Source organism: Stenella coeruleoalba, assembly GCF_951394435.1.
Source record: "Stenella coeruleoalba genome assembly, chromosome: X".
Lineage (NCBI taxonomy): Eukaryota > Metazoa > Chordata > Mammalia > Artiodactyla > Delphinidae > Stenella > Stenella coeruleoalba.
In genome coordinates, this window is record NC_137152.1 from 42,214,088 (window position 1) to 42,235,861 (window position 21,774).

The following is a 21,774-nucleotide window of genomic DNA, read 5'->3' on the forward strand; positions in this document are numbered from 1 at the left end:
CAGCAAAGGAAACCATAAACAAAATGAAAAGACAACCAACAGATGGGGAGAAAATATTTGCAAATGATGTGACCAACAAGGGATTAGTCTCCAAAATTTACAAACAGCAGCTTAACATCATCAAAACAAACAACCCAATCCAAAAATGGGCAGAAGACCTAAATAGACATTTCTCCAAAGAAGACATACCGACGGCCAAGAGGCACATGAAAAGATGTTCAACATCGTAATTATTAGAGAAATGCAAATCAAAACTACAATCAGATATCACCAGTCAAAATGGCTATCATCCCAAAATCCACAAACAATAAATGCTGGAGCAGGTGTGCAGAGACGGGAACCCTCCTACACTGTTGGTGGGAATGTAAATTGGTGCAGCCACTATGGATAACAGTATGGAGGTTCCTTAAAAAAGTAAAAATAGGGCTTCCCTGGTGGCGCAGTGGTTGAGAGTCCGCCTGCCGATGCAGGGGACGCGGGTTCGTGCCCTGGTCCGGGAGGATCCCACATGCCGCGGAGCGGCTGGGCCCGTGAGCCATGGCTGCCGAGCCTGCGCGTCCGGAGCCTGTGCTCCACAACGGGAGAGGCCACAGCAGTGAGAGGCCCGCGTATCACAAAAAGAAAAAACAACAAAACTAAAAATAGAGCTACCATATGATCCAGCAATCCCACTCCTGGGCATATATCCGGAGAAAAACGTGGTTCGAAAGGATACATGTACCCCAGTGTCCATTGCAGCACTGTTTACAATAGCCAAGACATGGAAGCCACCTAACTGTCCATCGACTGAGGAATGGGTAAAGAAGATGTGGTACATATATACAAGGGAATATTACTCAGCCATTAAAATGAAAGAAATAATGCCATTTGCAGCAACATGGACAGACCTAGGGATTGTCATAATGAGTGAAGTAAGCCAGACAGAGAAAGAGAAATATCATATATCGCTTATAAGCAGAATCTAAAAGGAAATGATACAAAGGTACTTACTTACAAAACAGAAACAGATTCACAGACTTAGAGAACAAACTTATGGTTACCAGGGGGAAAGGGTTGGGGGAAGGGATAGTTAGGGAATTTGGGATTGACACGTACACACGGCTATATTTAAAATGGAGGGACTTCCCTGGTGGCACAGTGGTTAAGAGTCTGCTTGCCAATGCAGGGGACACGGGTTCTAGCCCTGGTCCGGAAAGATCCCACATGCTGTGGAGCAACTAAGCCTGTGAGCCACAACTACTGAGCCCATGTGCCACAACTACTGAAGCCTGTGCGCCTAGAGTCCATGCTCTGCAACAAGAGAAGCCACCGCAGTGAGAAGCCTGTGCACCATGATGAAGAGCAGCCCCCGCTCACCACAACTTGAGAAAGCTCGTGTGCAGCAACAAAGACTGAACGCAGCCAAAAATAAATAAATAAATTTAAACGATATATCCATCTAGAACCTCAGAATGTGAATTTATTTGAAATTAGGGTCTTTGCTGATACAATTAAGGTAAAGATCTTGAGATAAGATCATTCTGATCTAATGACAAGTGTCCTTATAAAAGAAGACTGGGGACATCCCTGGCAGTCCAGTGGTTAAGACTCTCCGCTTCCACTGCAGGGGTCACAGGTTTGATCCATGTTCGGGGAACTAAGATCCCACACGCTGCATGGCCAAAAAAAAAAAAAAAGGATAACAAACAAGGAGCTACTGTATAGCACAGGGACCTCTGCTCAATATTATGTAACTACCTAAATGGGAAAAGAATTTGAAAAAAAAGTAGATACATGTATAAGTATAATTGAATCACTTTGCTGTACGCCTGAAACTATCACAACATTGTTAATCGACTATACTCCAATATAAAATGAAAAGTTAAAAATATAGATCTTAAGCATATAAAAAGATAATCAAACTCACTTGTGATAAGAAAAATTAAAACAATACAGAAACATGGTATTTTGCCTATAGGATTAGCAATTACTGTATTGGTGAGGGAAACACACGCTTGCAAATATTGAAGGCAGGGGTATTAATGGTATAATCTCTAGGGAGAACATTTTGGCGAGATCTTTTAAGTTCAAATGCACATAATTTTTGACTTTGCTTCTAGGGATTTATTTTAGATATTTAAAGCACTTGGAACAACAAAGGCAGTGCTGAAATATAAGCAGTGGCATTGCAGTTGTACAAAGTATTCACTGCAGCATTATTTGTTCTAGCTGAAAACTGGAAACAATCTAATTAAAGGACTAATTATATAAATGATAACATATGCATGCAGTGGAATAGGATGGAACTGTGAAAAATAAGGACAAACCTCTGCATACTCATATGAAAAAATCAGCATGATATATTAAATGATAATAGCAAAGTACAGAATATTATGTAAATAGTATACTATCATTTGTGGTTTTTAAAGGTATATTTGTGTGTATATAACATGTATGTATATATACAATGTATTTATATGTATAGTTATATATATTTGCTTTATATGCATAGTCTCTCTGGAAGAATACACAACAAACTGATAATACTGATCATCTCTGAGGAGGAGAAACTGGTGGCTAGGGTCAAGAGTGGAAGAGAGTTGGTTTGTTTTTTTTTGCCATGTATCTTTTTGTATATTTTGAATTTTTGTACCATGAATTGCAATATTTATTTAAAAGAGGAATTACTACTGAATAAAAGCAGAACATATTCCAGGTTAAAAAAAATTAAACAATACAGAAGGGTGTACAGTGAGAAGTAATAGCTCTCTTATCCCCATTCCCTGGAGGTAACTGCTATTCCAGGCCTCTCCCCTGAACAGTCTGATTCGCATGTCTAAGGCTAGGCTGGGAATGTGTTTTTTTAAACCAATTTATTGAGGTTTATTGACATACAAAAAGCTGCACATAATTAATGTATACAACTTTATGAGTTTAGAGGTAAATATCATTACCACAGTCTACACCAGAAACATATCTATTACCTCCAAAAGTTTCCTCCTGCCTCTATTATCATTTCTTGTGATAAGAACACAAGATCTACTCTCTTAGCAAATTTTTCAGTATACAATACAATATAGGCACTATGCTGTGCAGTAGATCTCTAGGACTTATTTATCTTGTATAACCAAAATTTTATACTCTTTGACTAAAACCTCCCCATTTCCCTTTCCCAGCAGCTCCTGGCAAGCACTGTTCTACTCTCTGCTTCTAAGAGTTTGACAATTTTAGACTCCTCACATAAGAGTATCATGAAGTGTTTGTCCTTTGGAGTCTGGCTCGTTTCACTCAGCATAAAGTACTCCAGGTTCATCCATGTTGTCCCAAATGGCAGGATTTCCTTGATATTCCATTGTATGAATATACCACATTTTCTTTACCCACTCATCCAACAAGAGGTACTTAGGTTGCTTCCAAGAACCCTAGGTGATTGTCATGATGGAAGGCAAGTTTAAGAAACAATGCTCTCTAGTCAGATCACACAGCATGACAATTTATTCCTAGCAAAATACAATCTAGAATGACTGATGGCAATTAAATCCTGACCAAGGCAAGGAAAAAGCCTTCCAGCCACAATGCCCCTCGGAATAGCTGAGCACCCTGGCTCCATTTCCACATCTATGATGACTGCTACCCTCTGAAGCAGAATGAGTTCCTGGCCCTAATTGGCCCAGTTCAGTTGTTAACCTTGCAATTTTCCAGGAGACCTAAAATTATTTAGGTGAGATTAAACAGCAACATATGCAAACAACAAATCACAAAAGGAGCACATCTGAGCTTTAAAGAAAGTAGGAGTTGAGATCCTGAACAACTACCTATAGCTTTTAATTGCTGGCTTACTGTTCAGTCCAACAAATATGAATTGAGGGACTACTAAATGCCAGGATGCAGACAGCACAGAGTAGGCCACTTAAACGTGAGAAGCTATAAGCACCTCTGTGTACCATGGGAACACAGAAGAAAGGCATCTAACCAGTCAGTGAGGTAATGCTTTCTAGAAGAAGCAACACCTATTTATAAAACTCAAGGGAAAACAGTTCCCTGAGAAAAGTTTAATGTCTCATTTCCAATCACATGTAGTAGTCTACAGCACTGGCTTTCAAACTGCTTCCCAAACCAGGATTATGGAGAATTGGACCAAATAACCAGACAGGACAGGTACTCCTATTATTATTATTATTATTATTTCTGCGTTACGCGGGCCTCTCACTGTTGTGGCCTCTCCCGTTGCGGAGCACAGGCTCCGGACGCGTAGGCTCAGCGGCCATGGCTCACGGGCCCAGCCGCTCCGTGGCATGTGGGATCCTCCCGGACAGGGGCACGAACCCGCGTCCCCTCCATCGGCAGGCGGACTCTCAACCACTGCGCCACCAGGGAAGCCCAGTACTCCTATTTTCTCTTCAATCTGAGCTCATATTCTCCATTTTATCTATTTTATATTTTGGGTCTTTCAGAAAATATTTTATTAAAGAACATTTTCTATTAAAAGCAACTATAAGTATTTATCACTAGAATGTAGCTCCAAGAAGGCCAGGATTTCTTGGTCTGTTTTGTTTACTGCTATACCTCCAGTGCATAGAACATAGGGAATCAATGAACCATTTAGACTTTCAACCAATATTTAATGAGTAAGGCACTGATACATTCCAGGCACTGATCTAGATGTGAAGATACAATAGTGAACAGGAGCCCCAAATTCCTGTCCTCATGGAGCTGACATTCTAGTGATTAATATTTCACGATAGGCATAGGGCCATAAAGAATATCTAGATTGTAAGCCTAATAGTTGCAGTGACGGTATTATACCCATCTGGGTCTCTAGAATCCTGCCTGACCATAGAGAGCTTAATCCAGAGGCAATACCGCTTTCTGACCTCTGCAATACAACTTCCTCCAGGTAATCCCAAATGCCTTTGGGATGCTAGCCTTGCTCCCATCTACCATGTTGAATACATCAAACTGGTGTCTGACTCAGGCAGGGCTCTGTGGTCCACTTTCTCCACCTGTTCTCAATTTCCAAAGAAAAGGAAATCAGAGATGACAAGGAAGCATCACTTTATAAGAAAAGTCAAGGGGAGGATGTGTAAGTCTGCTTTAGCAATAGAAATATGGATGGTTTATATTTCAACTGCAAGGCCTATGTGCCTTGAAGTCTAATTACCTTAAAATTACAGACCAAGACTACTGTTGATGCAAATTTGCATCAACACTCTGTGGAGTTCAACAACCATTAAGAAATTAAACTGATAAACCACAAAGCTAGGAATAATGTCAAATTAAAAAGTAAGAATAGGGATTTCCCTGGTGGTCCAGTGGGTAACAATCCACCTTCCATGGGTAAGAATCCACCTTCCAATGCTGGGGATGTGGGTTCCATCCCTGATCGGGGAACTAAGATCCCACATGCCAAACTAGAGACCCTGTGTATCACAACTACAGAGCCCATGTGCTCTAATGCCTGCACGCCACATCTAGAGAGAAGCCTGCATACCGCAACAGAGACTGCATGCCGCAACTAAGACCCGATGCAGCCAAAAATAAATAAATAAATATTTTTAAAAAAATAAATAAAACATAAGAATAGCAGCAATTGAAAACCACAGTCAATTCCGGGCAACATTGACAAAGTGGCCTTGCCTCTCAGCTGTAGGAGTTTCAGTTAACTACATACACACGCACGGTAGAGTCTTTGCCATTAAATACTGCAGTCAAGCTAGAGGTGGTAGAATACTGATCCAGTGTTCAGTAAAGGCTATTAAAAGTGTTAAAATTGAGTTAATACTCAATTTTAGTACCCTTAAATTGCTCTCAGGCTGCCAAAAGCCAGCCCATTTCTGTAGGTGAAACTGCTTGTCACATGTAAGAAAGAAGACTTAGATTTATTAAATCTGTTGTGGCTCATTTAGGGGCTGGAGACTGAGCATAACTTTTGTAATCAGCAGATACAGCAGGAACTTCAGCATCCAGTGGACCTATGCTCAAATTGAAGTGGTAGGGCAAATCATCGGCAAGTCACTTAACTTCCTCATCTATAAAATGGAGATTTTGCTATATTCCTACCTAATTGTAAGACTTTGCATGAAACTATTTATATAAAATACCTAGCATACAGGTTCTGAAAAAGTCATTCTGAAATAAAACATAGCCTGTTTATCCTGCAGAGATGAAGCCTATGGTACATATTACTCTCTGCAGGTCCTCAGAAATCATTTGAAACAAGTAGATTCCAGAATAGGCACTTGCTCTGCCCAAAGCAAAATCTTCAGTATTGAAAAATCAGAAGGTCTGATGAAAGGTATTCTTAGGAATAAGAGGAGAACAAAAGTCCAAGGTAGCTTTTGGGTTACCTTGGAAAGGACGACAGGAGTTGCAGAGAGGACAGTGATGTTGAGAAATTTCTAAGAGTCCTTGAACCAGTGGCTGCAGCTAACATAAATGATTGAAAGTGGTTAAGAAAATCAACTGCCAGAAATTTTTTTTCCCTAAACTATGCTGTGGGTGTTAACAATATAAACATGCAAAATACTGGAGTTAACATTTTAAATTCAAAATTAAAAGCAAAAGTTCAAAATAGAAAAATTTAATCATTACATTTTTGCATCTGATTTATTCTCCTTTGACTTGGAACAGGAGGTCTGATGTTTTTCTTATGTACCAAGAGGTCAATGTTAGGTCTTATATTTTTGCGTTACAATGTGCACTAAAGAATTTAGCCTTGAATCCTTTTACTGTGAATGATTAATTTTATCCTATTTCATAATGGAAAACAGCTGCTTAGAAATGTAGGAATTTCCAAACATATAGATGTCTTGCACAGTGTTTTTTATATTTAGGGTTACTACTCCTGAGATATTGCAGAATTCTGGTATTTCAGTGACATCATGCTTCACTTTCAGTACCATAGCACAGCAATTCAGTATCTCCACTGTAGCTATTCTTTCACACCATGAACATCAATTGAGAAAGGTTAACTGAACTATTACATTAATTCATTTTCATAGAATATAATGTCAGAAAACCTTTTCTGGAATTCAATAGACAACTCCACAATTGGGGGAATGTAATTCAGGCCATCACATTCATTTCTTGGAAACCAATTTCAGCAAAGTCAGCCAGTCTATCTCCTGCCAAATTAGTTTCCCAAAGGCATAATTTTGCTAGGAATGAGCAAATACAACCACACATTTGGAAGGTATTTCTGAACAACCTTGTTTTTATTCAAAGTGAATTGTAATGTCAACGAAACAGGTCAAATATATTATTTCAGTCATTGATGGTGTGCTGGATGCCTTTTGGATGCCAAATAAGTAATCTTTTCCAGTATCTTCAATACCATACCTCAACTAGGTCAATTAATCTCCATAATAGGGAAGATTTCCATGACGTGAATCTAATAATTCACCAAGCAAAGTATTCAACTATGGTGCAAACCACAATGTTAATTACCAGTTCTTGACATGATTCATTTTGAACATTTTTGCACAAAAAGTGGAATCCTAAGGAGTGATACAATGAACAGCTTTAAGTCTTTGTAAAGTGTTTCTGAAAAAAACTGAAGTTTCCTTAAGTCCAACAGTAACACTATTGCAGAAGCACCATCTGTAGTCATATTCACTAATTTTGACCAATCTATACTAAAAATTTCAAGACTCTTCTCAACATACAAAATCCAGGTATTTCTAGATGTACCCGTCAGAGGCAAGTCCAAAAGAGTTAGACTGCATCAAAATTCTAGGTGCGGAGGTTCTTAAACTTTAGGGTGTATCAGAATCAGTTGGAGGGCTTATTGAAACAAATTAACAAGCCTCATCTCCAGTAGGTCTGGGGTAAGGCCTGAGAATCTGCATTTATAACAAGTTTCCAGGTGGTACAGTGCTGTTGATTAGAGACCATACTTTGAGAACTACTGGCTAGACACATAGCTAGGCTAAGTGTACCTTTAAATGCATAGTGTTTATATCTGCTGTAACCAGTTGTAATCTAAAACTTTACAATTTAACTTCTTGACACAATGTCACAAAAATGTTCAGCCACCAATCTTTAACATCCTGAGCAACAGTATCTACTACCTTTGCAAATGCTTGTCTATAATGTAAATTCTGCTGTACTCAACACTCTTTTCTTAAACGACTACCTACAAAAGGCTTTCAAGCCCTGGCAATTTTTTCATGTAATATATAATTGCATTTCATGGCAGTATTACTTAATTCTATCTGTATTCAAAAACAACCTATTGAAATTCCAAGCCCTTTTTAAAGTTCTTTTTGTTTCAGCACTCATAATTCTTGTATACTGGTCATATTTCTTACAACGGTTTATTTTTAAATGGTGTCTTAAATTGTAGTCTTTCAACAAACACATTTTATTTAGATATAGAGGAATACTCATCACTTCCACTAGGAAATAGGCTCCCTTTGATTTTCCTTTAAATATATGACCTTCCTGTATAGATAATTTTTCTTTTTTTCACAGATATGGGCACAAGAAATATTTCATATTCTTCAAAACTACTATAAAAAAGTACAAGCACAACAATCAGTGGTGTCTTAGTTATCTATTTCTGTATAACAAATTACCCCCAAAACTTAGTGGCTTAAAAAGCATTTATTTTCTCATAGTATCTGTGAGCGTGGCTTAACGGGGTTCTTTGGCTCAGGGTCTCTCACAGGCTGCAATCAAGGTGTCAGCTGGGGCTGCAGTCATCTCAAGACTTGGCTGGGGAAGGATCCACTTCCAAGCTCACTCATGTGGCTGTTGGCAGGATTCAGTTCCTTGTGGGCTGTTGGACTGAGGGCCTCAGTTCCTCACTGGTTGTTGGTCAGAGGCTTCCCTCAGTTACTTGTCACATGGGCTTCTCCCAAGGGCAGCCCACAACACGGCAGCTTGCTTCATCAGAGTGATCAAGCAAGAAATGCCAGAGAGAGAGAAAGAGAGAGAACAAACAAGATGGAAGTCGCAGTTTCTTATAACCTAATCTTGGAAGTGACATCTCATCACTTTTGCTGTAGTCTGTTCATTAAAAGCAAGTCACTAAGTCCAGCCCACACACAGTGGGTGGAGGTAGATTAAACAAGAGTGTGAATACCAGGAGGCGGGAATCACTTGGAGCCATGTAGAAGATGGTTATCATGAAAGGCAAGTGGCACTTGGTCACTGTGTCAGGGAGACACCATGGATCGGTAGAGACTCCAATAAATGAAGACAATGTGGCTCGGCAAAAGGGGTCAACCAGTGTTGTGAGAGGATCTGATATTTCAAGAGTGGTTGGAAAGTCAGAATTCTTGGTAACGTTTCACAGTTTTTAAAATGTTGGCAACAAGTTCATATTTGTTAAAAAAGAAATGCGTTTGTAAAATGCAAGTTAAATGATAGAAGAAAATGAAAAATCATTCAACTAGATGATGCCTTAATATTCAACCCAAACCCACTATTTGACTTCAGATTCTGATGAACACTATTGATCAATGAAAATCAAAGAAGTTCTTTTAAAAAAATGTGTGGGGCTATGGGCTGTCAGTTTGCCATCCCTGCCATACCTTTGGGATTTTCTTTGTGGTGTAGATGAAAGGGCAAAGGTTTTGGTGTCTGAAATGCAAATTGTGGTTCTGCCACTTCCACTATGTCCTTGGGCCTATGACAAGAGCCAGAGAAAAGATATTCCGGGCTATTATTGTTAGTATGTTCTTACTTGTCTCCCCTACTAGACTATGAGCTGCTGGAGGGTTAGAAGACCCACCTGACCGCAACACTCCCTTATCTCACTTTCCTACTTCATTCTTCTGTACAGCACTTACTATACTACCTAAATACTATATATTTTGTCCTTTTATCTTGTTTATTGTCTGTCTTTCCCACTAGAATATAAACTTCATGAGGTCAGAAACCTGTCTGTTTTGGTCACTGCTTTATCTTCTCAATATTGAACTGTGCCTAGTGCACAGTAGGAGCCCATTAAACATTTGTTTAATGAATGAATTCCATTGTTTATAGTACTTAGCACAGGGTCTGGCAAGAGTAGGTGTTCAAAAAATGCTGAAAAGCATTCATTGTCCTGATAAGAGAATGGTAGGCAGATCAAGAAGTACCCTACATGCCATGCCAAGCTTAAGGCATGAGAGTGAAATGTCCATGTCCAATCTACCTGGCACACAAGTTATTTTGGTCAAAGTAACTGTAGCTGGCATATATGGCATTTACTATGTGGTATATAATGTTCTAAGCACTGTACTTATATTAAATCATTTAATACTCACAATAAAGTCTATGATGTAGCTTTTATTACTATCCTCCTCTTCCACATGAGAAAACTGAGGCAGAGAGAGGTTAACTTGCCCACATTTATATAACTAGTAAGTAAAAGAACAAGGATTTAAACCCAGGCAGTCTGGCTCCAAGGTCTGTTCTTAGCCATTATGCTACACAAACTAAATATAAGAAAAGTGTTCTGGAAAATGTTATTAAAATGCAACTATACTGTTTTGAGAGATGTTAAAGATGAAGGATTTTGATCTCAAATATATTTAGGTTCATATCTTGGCTCAACCACATTCCAGCAGTGCAACCTTGGGCCAGTGACTATGCTGAGCCTGTTTTTATTTTAGCTATAAAAAACGTAGATTAATACATATCCTGAAGGGTGGCTGTGATGATTAAATGACATAATGAATCTGACATAATGTGAGGTACCTAGCCCATGTGGTAGCTATTATTACTAACACCAAGGGGGAATTTATTCTATAAATGCATTGCTAAGCAGCTACAAAACTTACTTTTACTTAACAGAGTTTGGCAATTCCATTTGGAATCAAGTTAATTTACATGGAAAGAAACTATAACATTATAAAACACTGGTTCTAAATTCTTCCTTATCTGCCTTTCTCTTTCAACAACCATTATTGTATATAATGTGTCAAGCCCTAGAGCAAAATCTCTGCCCTCTTGGAACTCAATTAAAAGATAATCACAAACAAACTTCCAGTCATAAGATAAGTAAGTTCTAGGGATGTAATACATAGCATAGGGGAAAAAAAGAGAATTATAATGCGATATGAAAATACTATGAGAGAAAAAAATATGAGAGGTAAAAAGAACACTCTGGTAGCACAAGGGAAGGCATCATTTACCTTGGCTGGGAAAGATTTCATAGTGATAACTTTTGAGCAGAATAAGTATGAATTGGCTACACAATGGTGAGAGTAAAATAAGAAAAGCACTATGTGAGAGGACATGGTATGTCTAGGAAGCCAGAAAAGTTCAGAATGGTTGGGACATTCCAACGGTTGGAACAGGTGTGGGCAAAGGTAAGCACCAAGTAAGGCTGGAGAGAGTTTGGGATCAGACTGTGAATGGCATTGTCTGCCATGCTGACAAGTCTGGGCTTAGTAGGGTAGGCAAAAAGTAGCCAGTGGGTATCTTCAGGCACAGACAAAAGTCAACTTTGGTTTTCAAAGTATCTCTGACAGCAATGTAGAAGATGGACTATGGTCCAGAGAGTGGTAAAGGAACAAGTTGAGGCAATTTTCATGGCTCAGATAAGAAATGATGGCAGCCTAAACTAGAGCAATGGGGGTGGAAGTAGCTGGACTCAGTAGACATTTCTGAGGTAGAGGTGACATGATCTAGTGACCGAGTGGATATGGGAAGTGACAGGAGAGTGAAAAATTGAGAAGAACTCCATGGTTTCTGGCTTGAAATGGATGAAAGACGACATCCATAGAAAAAGAGAACTCCAAAAATAGAACAAGTTTTTGGGGAAAATAATGAATTCCATCCTGGATATTTTTTAGTATGAGTGACCTATAAGACATCGAGTAGTAGAAAGCTGAAAAGATGTGTCAAAAGCTCATGAGAGAGCTTAGGGGTAGAGAAAGAGCTATAGGAATAATCAGAATACAGTTAACATCTAAAGCCATAATAATGGATAAGATTGCTCAGGAAATGAATGTAGAAGAATATAACTAGGACAGAAGTCTTGAGAGCACCAATGCTTAAGGAAGCAGTAAGAGGAGGAGAAAGAACTAGAGACTTATAAGGAGAATCAGAAGTGAGCTGCATCATGGAATCCAAGAAAGGAAATTCAAGGAAAGGATGGCTCATGTCAATTATCTCATAGAGGACCAATAAAGGGTAAGAATGGAAATGGTTTTGGTGCCTTCAGAATGGTGACATCACATATCAAGTGGCAATAGGCTAGGAAATAGGAACTAATACGGTCTTCTTTTTTCAAGAATAATGGTTAAAAGGGAAAAACAGGGATAAGGATAATGGCTTAAGGAAATTACAAAGTAAAGGGGAAGTTTTTGTTTTTTAAAGGTTATTTGTATACACTTACATACCTATAAGTGAAAGAAACCAGAGAGAGAGACTTAAAATGCAGAGAAGAAAGAGATTGCTACTTTTGAATTCCTATAATATCACTATATGACTCACTCACTTGGCACTGAGCTTACACATTTGCCTTGTACTGGCAGTATTGTACATTTAGCAATGCTGGCACAAACTAAGTGCTCAATAAATCTACTTATTATTATTTTTCTTCATGCATCTATGCATATTATCTGGCCAGTAAAAGTATACAATCTTACACAAGAATGTACAGAAAGGAAACTGTGTGGTGAAACTGTGGAAAGAGACTGAGCAATACAGATCCAGAACAGATTTTTACCCACCATTTACTAGTGTCCAGACCAAAGAAAAATCATTTCACTTCTTTGCACCTGTTATTCAACCGTTAAATGGGAAGAATATCACGCATTCTTGCAAGCTTATGAGGATTAAACAAGCTATTTAAAAAGCACTTTATATACAACTTGGTGCTCAAGAAGAAGACCTAATTACTATTATGATAATTTTTCCTACCACTAGAGCATCTAGAAGAGTCACTAACGTTTCAGGATGTGTCAATGACTGAGGATAAATAAATAATCAGGAGGCACAGCAGCCACTGCTATACTGTATTCTAGAGAACGAAAGCACAAAATGGCATCAGCTGTTGGTCAGCCTTCTCAAACTTTGCTTATTCATTTACCATCAACATGATTTCTGCCACATCCAAGTACTGAACCTTAATACTTTTCTTTAAATCAACTTACTTCTTTTTTTTTTTTTTTTTTTTTTTTGCGGTACGTGGGCCTCTCACTGTTGTGGCCTCTCCCGTTGCGGAGCACAGGCTCCGGACGCGCAGGCTCAGCGGCCATGGCTCACGGGCCTAGCCGCTCCGCGGCATGTGGGATCTTCCTGGACCGGGGCATGAACCCGTGTCCCCTGCATCGGCAGGTGGACTCTCAACCACTGCGCCACCAGGGAAGCCCCAACTTACTTCTTTAATTGGCCTCGTTCTAAAGAGTTATAGCTGTGAAACTACGGGTTTCATGCGTTATCTTTTTTTCTAATATATATATTTAACCATTAAAACAAAGTATTCATCCCATTAACCACCCCACATCATCTTTCAAACCACATTCTAAAACTGCTTTAGGGTTGCTGTGAGACCCTTAGGAAGAGATCAGGTAGCAATTTGTGGTTTTACTTAATTTTTCTGCTACTGGCAATGATAACTTACAAAGGTTTGCAGAATGTACAAATGAAACAAACCAAATGACAAAATTCATCCCAGTTATATACCCTAAATATTTTCATGGAAAGTCCTAAATTGTCTAAAGCTAAAGAGACAGCCCAGCAATTTATCTTTTTATGTAATCCCTCCATCTCTATTTCTCTAACACAAATGAAAATGAGATTGTGAATAAAGGCCCATCCTGTGACCTAGTCTCAAGAACAGAACCAAGGAGAGGAGAAAAACACTAGTGGGTTTTGCTCTGAAGCACTAGCATTTCAATCAAAAGATATGGTAGGCATGCAGATCATTCAAGTGAAAACCTGCTATCTCCAAGATAGTGGAACACTCCTCTGAAAAGGCAAACCACAATGTGTTATTAACCAATACCTTTCAAGTCTGTGTTACAAACCAGGAAGTTCTCCATCACTCCAACAGCAACAACAACAACAATCACTGACCAGAACCGGGAGAGAAAACTTCACTCACTGATAACAGCTACAGATACTTTACATACGCACTTTTGGAGCCAGTCTTAAATCCACTATGTTAAGAGCCACACTACACACTTTTAAAAAGTCACTCCTACAATGCATTCTTAGATCACTAACCTTTTCATTCAGGGAAAAAAATGTAACCTGCACCTAAAATATACAAGTTATTATGGAGACTATGAAAAGATAAGAGTTTGTTTATAATCTAGCATGGGGAACAAGACATGTATTTCACAAACGGTGGCACTCATGACTGAAGAGAGCTGCTGGGAAATTTCCCCCCAACATTTTATTAAGAAAAACTTTAAACATATAGCAAAGTTGAAATAATTTTACAGTGAACATTAGAAAAGTCACGACTGATATTCTACCATTTTTACTACATTTGCTTTATCACCTATCAATCCATCTTATTTTTTTACAAACTGCTGGGATTTTAAAAATAAGACTATGTTTAATGAAGAATCTTAGTAGGCCATATTAGGGTTGCTTCTCAAAAATTTTCACTGATGAGGTGTATGAACAAAAAAGCTGGAAAAACTCAAACCCATACTCAGTGTTCAATTCCTGCCAACCTCCAATCAAAATCTATTCAGAGCTCACAGTAGGCCATTTTATATCTCCACATCCTTGTCCACTCTGAACCATCCTTCCCAGCCCTCCTCAAGGCTCAGTACCAATCTGTGAAACCTCCCCCAACTTTCACGCCCTCGCCCAGAATTAACCAATGCCCCCTACAGGGACCACATTTTTCATCATTAGCAATTAGCTCATGGTATCTGCAACTCTTGTTTTCAGTCTGACTCTTTTACTAAACTCTGACCTCCGTGAGGGCAGGGATCCCCTTACTTCACTCTGAATCCTCAGCAACCAGTACAGTACTTAGCCTATAGCAGGCACTCAATAAATAATATAAATGAATAGCCCAGACCTGTCTTTACCCAGGAGCCAAGGAAGATTTTAGTCCAGTGTGGGAATGATTTAATCACACCGGCACTTTAGAAAGATTCATCTTAGAGCACCGTTGTTAAGAGCATGAGCTTTGGAGTCAGATTGCCTGGGCATGACTCCCAGAATCCCAGCTCTGCCATTTATTGCCGGGTGACTCTGGGCAAGTTTCTAAACCTCCTGTGCCTCAGTTTCCTCATTTGAAAAACGGCTAATACTGCTTATCGTGAGGATCAAATGAGATCATTTTTGTTGTTGTTGTTAAAGCACACAGATTAGCAGCTGGCACATAGTAAGCATTCCATCAATGTTAGTCACTGTTGCCGGCAACCAAGTTAATGACAATGAGGTAAAAAGTCCTTAAAGCTCGAGTGGTAGCAGTGAAAACAAAGTGGAAAGAATGGCCATAAAAGAAGAATCTACTGAAAAATGCTCAGTCAGGAAGGCAAGCAAATGAGTGTCTGACATATTTTTTCTCCTACTTTGTATGTTTGAGATAGCTCGTGATTGAATTTTTTTAAAAAAACATTAAAAACAGCTATAATTACCCAGTCTAGGCACAGATTAGATGCTGGGCACAAGGAGTCTAGCATGACTGGACTCTAGCCACAAGCTCTATGACCACTGTGAGTTTCTTTATGCAGGTCTTTCAGTCTCTCAGCTGAGATTTTTTTCATTACTCCACCCAGCACCATTTCTTTAGTTTATGATTCCCACAATTCCATATCCTATCTTCTGACTGTGCACACATCCCCAAGAGCCTTGGTTGGGGAATGGGTTTGTGGTTTTGTCCTACCCAACCCTGTACTGCTTTTCTTTTTCTTCTTCCTGCCCACCTCCTTTACTTCTCAAGCCTTGCTATTCCCTACACGTAGGAACTTGAAACCCAAGAGTATGGAAAAGCAATAGAGCAATAGCAGTTGTGCCAAGAACTGGGGTTGCTGCCAAGCTGTTCTCCAGGCCCCATATGCAGTGACCAACTACATGTAGAGATTAGACTGAACTGCCCGTGGGGCCTCACATGCTTGATATTCCCGTTTGCTTCTGTTCATTTTCTTTCTCCTGCTTAAATAAGCCTCTTCCCAAACCTGTAACCAATTCAAATCCAATTCATCCTTGAAGACCCAGGTGAGGTCCAACTTCTTCAAGGAAGCCTCCTCTGACCATTTTAGCCCACAGACATTCCCCCCCACACACAAAACAGGTACCAATCTGTACCATAAAGCATAATCACATACACATTTATACCATTAAATAAATGTTTCCTGTGCATATATTTGATTTTCCAAGGGCAGGAACCATGTCTCACATGTCTTTTAAACCCCTTACTCTTAGTGGGTTAATACTTGTTTAAAAGCGACTGAACCAGTGGGTTTGTTTGTTCGTTTGTTTAGGCTAAGGAAGGATGAGGTAGAAACATGTTGAAATGAAAGAGGTTGAATGAACAGATGGGTGCAAAAGAAGCACTGGTTCAAAATTCGAGGAAAAGCTGTAGAAGAAAGGTGCTCAATTAACACGTTTAACTGATTTGCTGCAAGGTTGGAAAAAGACACAGAAGAGAGATGTCAACTGGAAAAATCTGGAAAATGGCATTTCAGCTTGAGGCAGAAGACAGCAGGAGAAAGATGGGGCTACAAAACAAATTCTGCTAAAGCCTAGGGATAGGCCAATTGGATAAAGGGGGTTATTGGGATGACATGGGTAGAGATGTGGTTATGCAGGTGAGCGAATCGGTAGGGCGTGGTATGAAGAGTTGGGTAGATGGATAAAATGATCGAGGGTAGTTAGGCAAGTGGGTTAGCTGACTGGGCGCTGAGTGGGTGGATGGGAGACAGGTAAGTGGGTGGGTGGTTAGGTGTTTAGTTGGGAGGGAATAGGTGTGGGGCGTATTATTTAAGATCCGGCCCCTCCCTCACCTTGACCCGGAAGCGGATGAGCGCTAGCCTCACGCAGTGGCTCAGGCAGGCCGGTGGCAGGAACCAGGCCCGTGGAGGAGGGGTGCCCTTGTTGCCCACGTGTCCCACGATCAGTTGCGCTGTCTGCCGCTCGGCCTGGCACCGACGGCCCCACTCGGCCAGCCGGTCCTTGCCCAGGCCCCCGGGGAACATGACCACCAGCTCCAAGCCGTCGCCGCCGGGATAGGCACAAGCCTGACATAGCGCTGACAAGTAGCCCAGCATGGCGTTCCATTGGCCGCCACACACCCAATCCGTCTGGTAGCCGCCATAAAGCCGAGGCAGCGCTGAGCCCGCGTCCACCAGCACCCGGGCCCCGGGCAGCGGAGGGGGCGGCGGCGGCGGGTGCAGCCCGGGGTGCGCCTGGCCGTGATGGTGGAAGTGGTGAGCGGGGTGATGGTGCCGAGTCGGCCCCGCGCCCCCGGAGTAGGCACCCAAGGCAGCGGGCGCGAGCGGCGGTTGCAGAGGCGCGGAGCCCCTGGCGGCGCGTGGAGCCCCGGGCGCTAGGGCTGCTGTAGGCGGCAGCGGGCGATGCTGCTGCTGCTGCTGCTGGCGCGAGACCGTACGCGCGAGTTTGAGGAGGTCCACGGGCACAACAGCCCCGGGACAGCGCTTCTCCAGGAACTCTTGGAAGCCCTGGACGCCCATGCTTCGTCGGTGGGCAGACGAGACGGCGGCTGCGCGAGCAGGCTAGGCGGCGATCTGGGCGCGAAGCTGGGGGCGGGCGCGTGCGCACTCCGCGGGGGGCGAGGGGGCGGGCAAAGGATTCCCGAGGGGCGGGGTGAGCTAGCGAGGGAATAAGGGAGGCGTGGGGAGGAGACCACAGAGTGGATTTGGGTGGAGAGGAGTGGTGAGGCCGACCGGACTCACGAGAGGCTGGGAGGATAAAAGCGATGACGGCCTCTAGTCACTTCTCTCTTATCCCTCTATGGCCGCTCTTCACCGCTTCAAAAGGGGTGAAGCCTCTTACTTCTACCTCCAGGAGCCACGTTACCGCGTCTTCTCTATGGTACACGCTTTCTAGCTGGAGGAGGGGGAGCGGGGCGGGGCATTCTGGGAGTTGTAGTCTCCTCTACGGCCTCGGGATACAGTGTTGGAACAAGATTACCACCCCTGTCAGCCCTTGCATTCACTGGGTCTCAAGGGGAGGGGCGTGATATGCGTTTAGGATTTGCACTCCAGCTCTTCGCCTCCACCGAGTTGCTTCAGGCTATTTACCGCCTTTCCCAAGAAAAGGAGTTGGGGGGGAGTGATGCATCATGGGAAAGGAAGTAGAGTGGTTTAATTGAATTCAGCTAAAGTATGCTAAAATTTCCCAGGAGGAAGAATTTTCCTTTGGGGGGAGGGAATAATGTGCGTAGCTTTTAATGAATGAGAAAGGACACATATGAAACGTAAAAATAATAACCACCATTTCTGTAACAATCCACTTAACTTTTAGCTACTGTAATTCTTTGAGGAAGAGTTCTTGGCCCCAGTTTATGAATGGTGAAAATTGTATAATTTATTTGCCCAAGGCAATGCAGAGACAAAGTGAAATCGAATATCCATTGTACTCAGGAGCTCTTTGGTCAGGGAGATAAGCACCAACACAAGTTAAGCTACAAGTTGTACCTTTCTGGTACTCACTGAGCTACAATGTCCTATGGTTAGGACCTTTGTTTGCAAACATTGTGAATCGATCTGTCGGGGAGCTCTAGAAAAATAGCGGTAAGGGCTCCAATTCCAGACGTACAGAATCATCTTTTGAAAATCTATTCAATATTTTCAGCATTCTCCTTGTTTGATTCAGATATAGACCAGTCTTCTGGCTGACTGGTGTTTAGGGCACACTGTTTATACCAGAGGAGGGTAGAAAACAACATCTATTCTGTTCTGTAACAGTGCGTAGCAGTCAGATCTGGCTTGGAACTTAATAGAAGGTGGGAGATAATGGCAGGCCGAGTAAGAATGCAAAAGTTTAGAACTCAAGAGTAGTCAGGGTGAATGAAATCTGAGAACAGTGTATTAGGATACAAAAGCTGAAAAATCTTCAAGCTCCATAAAGAAATTTATCATAAAAGACTAGTGGAGATAGAACAAACCAGATTGGCAAAGAATAAGTAGATGTTGAAGCAATGCACATAAATAACTCCCGTGAAAACAAGCAGTGAAAGGAGGGAATAGTGGCTTGAAGGGATGGTGGATGAAAGGAATAGAAGTTTTCTAGTATAATGGACACCTGTTGGATTGTCTACTCAGCCCTCCTTTTCTAGGAATTAACCCTCTCCCCATTTACAAAAACTGTCATGTTAACCATAACCATCGCTGACTGGGTCAAAGGTAGATAACGAATCCAAGCTGGGTCGATCAGAATCTCATTCCCTAGAAATTTGGAATTGGACCAGAGAGATCAGTTTTTCTCTAAGTGTAAAACTTCGAAGCTGTCAGTAGTCAATTTTCCCATCAGAGGGACAAAAGTAAAAGATGCTGGTCTGCAGGAAGAGAAAAAACCGCAGACTCTAGAGCAGAGATGGGAGATAGGGAGTCTTCATCGTGTTTAAGACCCAGGTTCTAGATCATTCCTCAGGCATTCTTGCCCTTGGTTTCTCTGAGGCAACCTCATATCCTTACTATTTTTAAGATAGAGTTGGGTTAGAAACTACTCATGACCAAAAAATTATTAATTCAAGAACTGGTACCAGAAATGGGGTGTGGCAAATTATAGACCCTAAACTATGGAACTGGCAAAGATTGGAGATCTCCCATATCGTTAATTGGAAGTTGGCATTCTGTGTTATTTGGCAGCGAAGCAGTTGCTTATTGCTCTTGAGACTCAAAAGCAGAGCAGCCCTGCCTATATCAAGAGTTTAGCAGTTGCTAATGATTAGATATTCATGGGCTTTGCTGATTTATTGTCTCATTTTAAATGTTCCACTAATTAGGAAACTGGCATCCAGTTTCCAACGAACTGGAAAGAGGTTATCTTTACAAGCCACCACAGTATTCCTTGTTCTCCAGCTCCCCCAAATGTGATGATCTCTTCCTCTGTACATGCATTCAGCTGGAATGCAAGGAAGAGAGGGTAAGTGTAACATTCCCAGAGCAGATCGGAAAAGAGAGGCTTCACATCGTTGAACTCAACCTGTTTCCTATCCACGCTCTGAACTGGAGACCTTGAGCATAATGCCAGGGAGAAGGAGCCAAGTCTTTAGGTAGAGAGCTAAGAAATAGAAACCCGGGCTTCTCTGGTGGCGCAGTGGTTGAGAGTCCGCCTGCCGATGCAAGGGACACGGGTTCGTGCCCCAGTCCGGGGAGATCCCACATGCAGCGGAGCAGCTAGGCCCGTGAGCCGTGGCCGCTGAGCCTGCGCGTCTGGAGCCTGTGCTCCGCAATGGGATAGGCCACAACAGTGAGAGACCCGCGTACCGCAAAAAAAAAAAAAAAAGGAAGAAAAAAAATAAATAGAAACCTGCAACAGGGTGATTATTCCCTTTAGCAAATCTGAAGATTCAAAGAGCATAAGTTGACAAGGTTCTTGGCACTTGTTATTAGCATTGTGAGGCCCCTCAAATGAAATTAACAGGCAGTCATATGTGTAAGGTCGGATCTTAACAAACGGCACCGCGAAACAGAGGAAAGCTTCAAGTGAGCTTTATTAAGGAGCGCTCCTGGGCGAGGTTCACTGGTCCAAGAGAATGGGGCCAGAGAAGTCGCACCCGGGCGAGGGTTGGGCAAGATTTTATAGGGGAAGAAGGGAAAGGGGTGTGGTGAATCTGGGAGGGCGCAGGGTATTCCTTATTTGGTGGTCTTTTCGGGTATCCTGGGGGACCGTTAGTCCCGCCCCTCGAAAGGCGGGAAGGCTGGGCCGGGTTCAAAGTCCCCAGGTCAGTTCCTGGAACTGGGTGGTCCGGAATGTCTCCAGGGCAGTTTCTGGAACTGGGTGGTCCGGAGAATTTCGGTCTGATGCAACCTGTGAATCTGATTGTGTTCCCCTGCCTCGGGCCAGTTGGCCTTACAATAAGAGGTTTTGAGGAAGTTGTATCACTAGAAAATCCTATCTAGTGAACAGGGACCATGAGCCAGCAGTGATTCTCAAAGTTTGGTCCCTGGATCGGCATATCAGCACCTAGGAACTGTTAGAAATGTAAATTCTCGGGACTCACCCCAGATCTCCTGAATCAGAAACTCTGGGGGTGGGGCTAGCAATGTGTGGTTTGAATGGTGTCAAAGATAAACAAAGCCTGACATTAGTTAAAGCAATGAGGACAGATTTTATTCAATTACTGATAGTAGGGGAAAAAGCAGAGCTCCATTCCCATTTGTGCAGAGGTGACTGAGCATTTTAAAGGGAAAAGGAGGGAGGAGGAGCGAGGAGAGGCTCAAGTAGAGTCAGGGAAGTGAAAAATTACAGAGTTGGCCAGCGTAAATGCAGTTAGGCTAGCTGTGTCTGCTAGCTGGCAATTATTTAAGTTAGGATTATATCCTCCCACAGTTACTGGGAGACAGAGGCCCTAGCCTTCCCGATGACTACATTTCAAAGGAATGGTCCTTGAGACACACTCTGGAGTTGTAGGAGATACATATACATCTCAAAGGGACAGGGGAAGAAGTCATAATTTTAAGCCCTTTTTGGTAAATGCTCTAAGAAAGGGAGGTCAGGGGTCTATTGTCAGGTGTCAGCTAGAGTAAGCTATAAATTCTTTTTACAGCCTGAGCTTTTCCAGATGGAAATTGGGTCATCCCAGAGACTCCGACTTAGGAGGCTAGAAGCCAAATTTGGTCTAGTCTCTTAGTGTAGGTGTTTGAATGGAGTGTTTGTGTCGAGAGTTTTTGCAGGTCACACTAGTTCTCCAGGTGATTC

At 41.8% G+C, this 21,774-nt stretch overlaps 1 protein-coding gene across 11 annotated transcripts in view; it reads right to left on the minus strand.

The window, feature by feature from the left end:
* FAM120C (family with sequence similarity 120 member C) overlaps nucleotides 1–18,005 on the minus strand; it is a 139,307-nt gene extending 121,302 nt beyond the window's left edge. For all 11 annotated transcript variants that reach the window (XM_079909906.1, XM_079909905.1, XM_079909907.1 and 8 more), the window contains exon 1: nucleotides 16,893–18,005. In XM_079909906.1, the coding sequence (XP_079766032.1) occupies nucleotides 16,893–17,579 (687 nt within the window). In that variant the 5' untranslated portion in view covers nucleotides 17,580–18,005. The remainder of the gene's footprint in view (nucleotides 1–16,892) is intronic.
* Nucleotides 18,006–21,774: the final 3,769 nt, after the last annotated feature.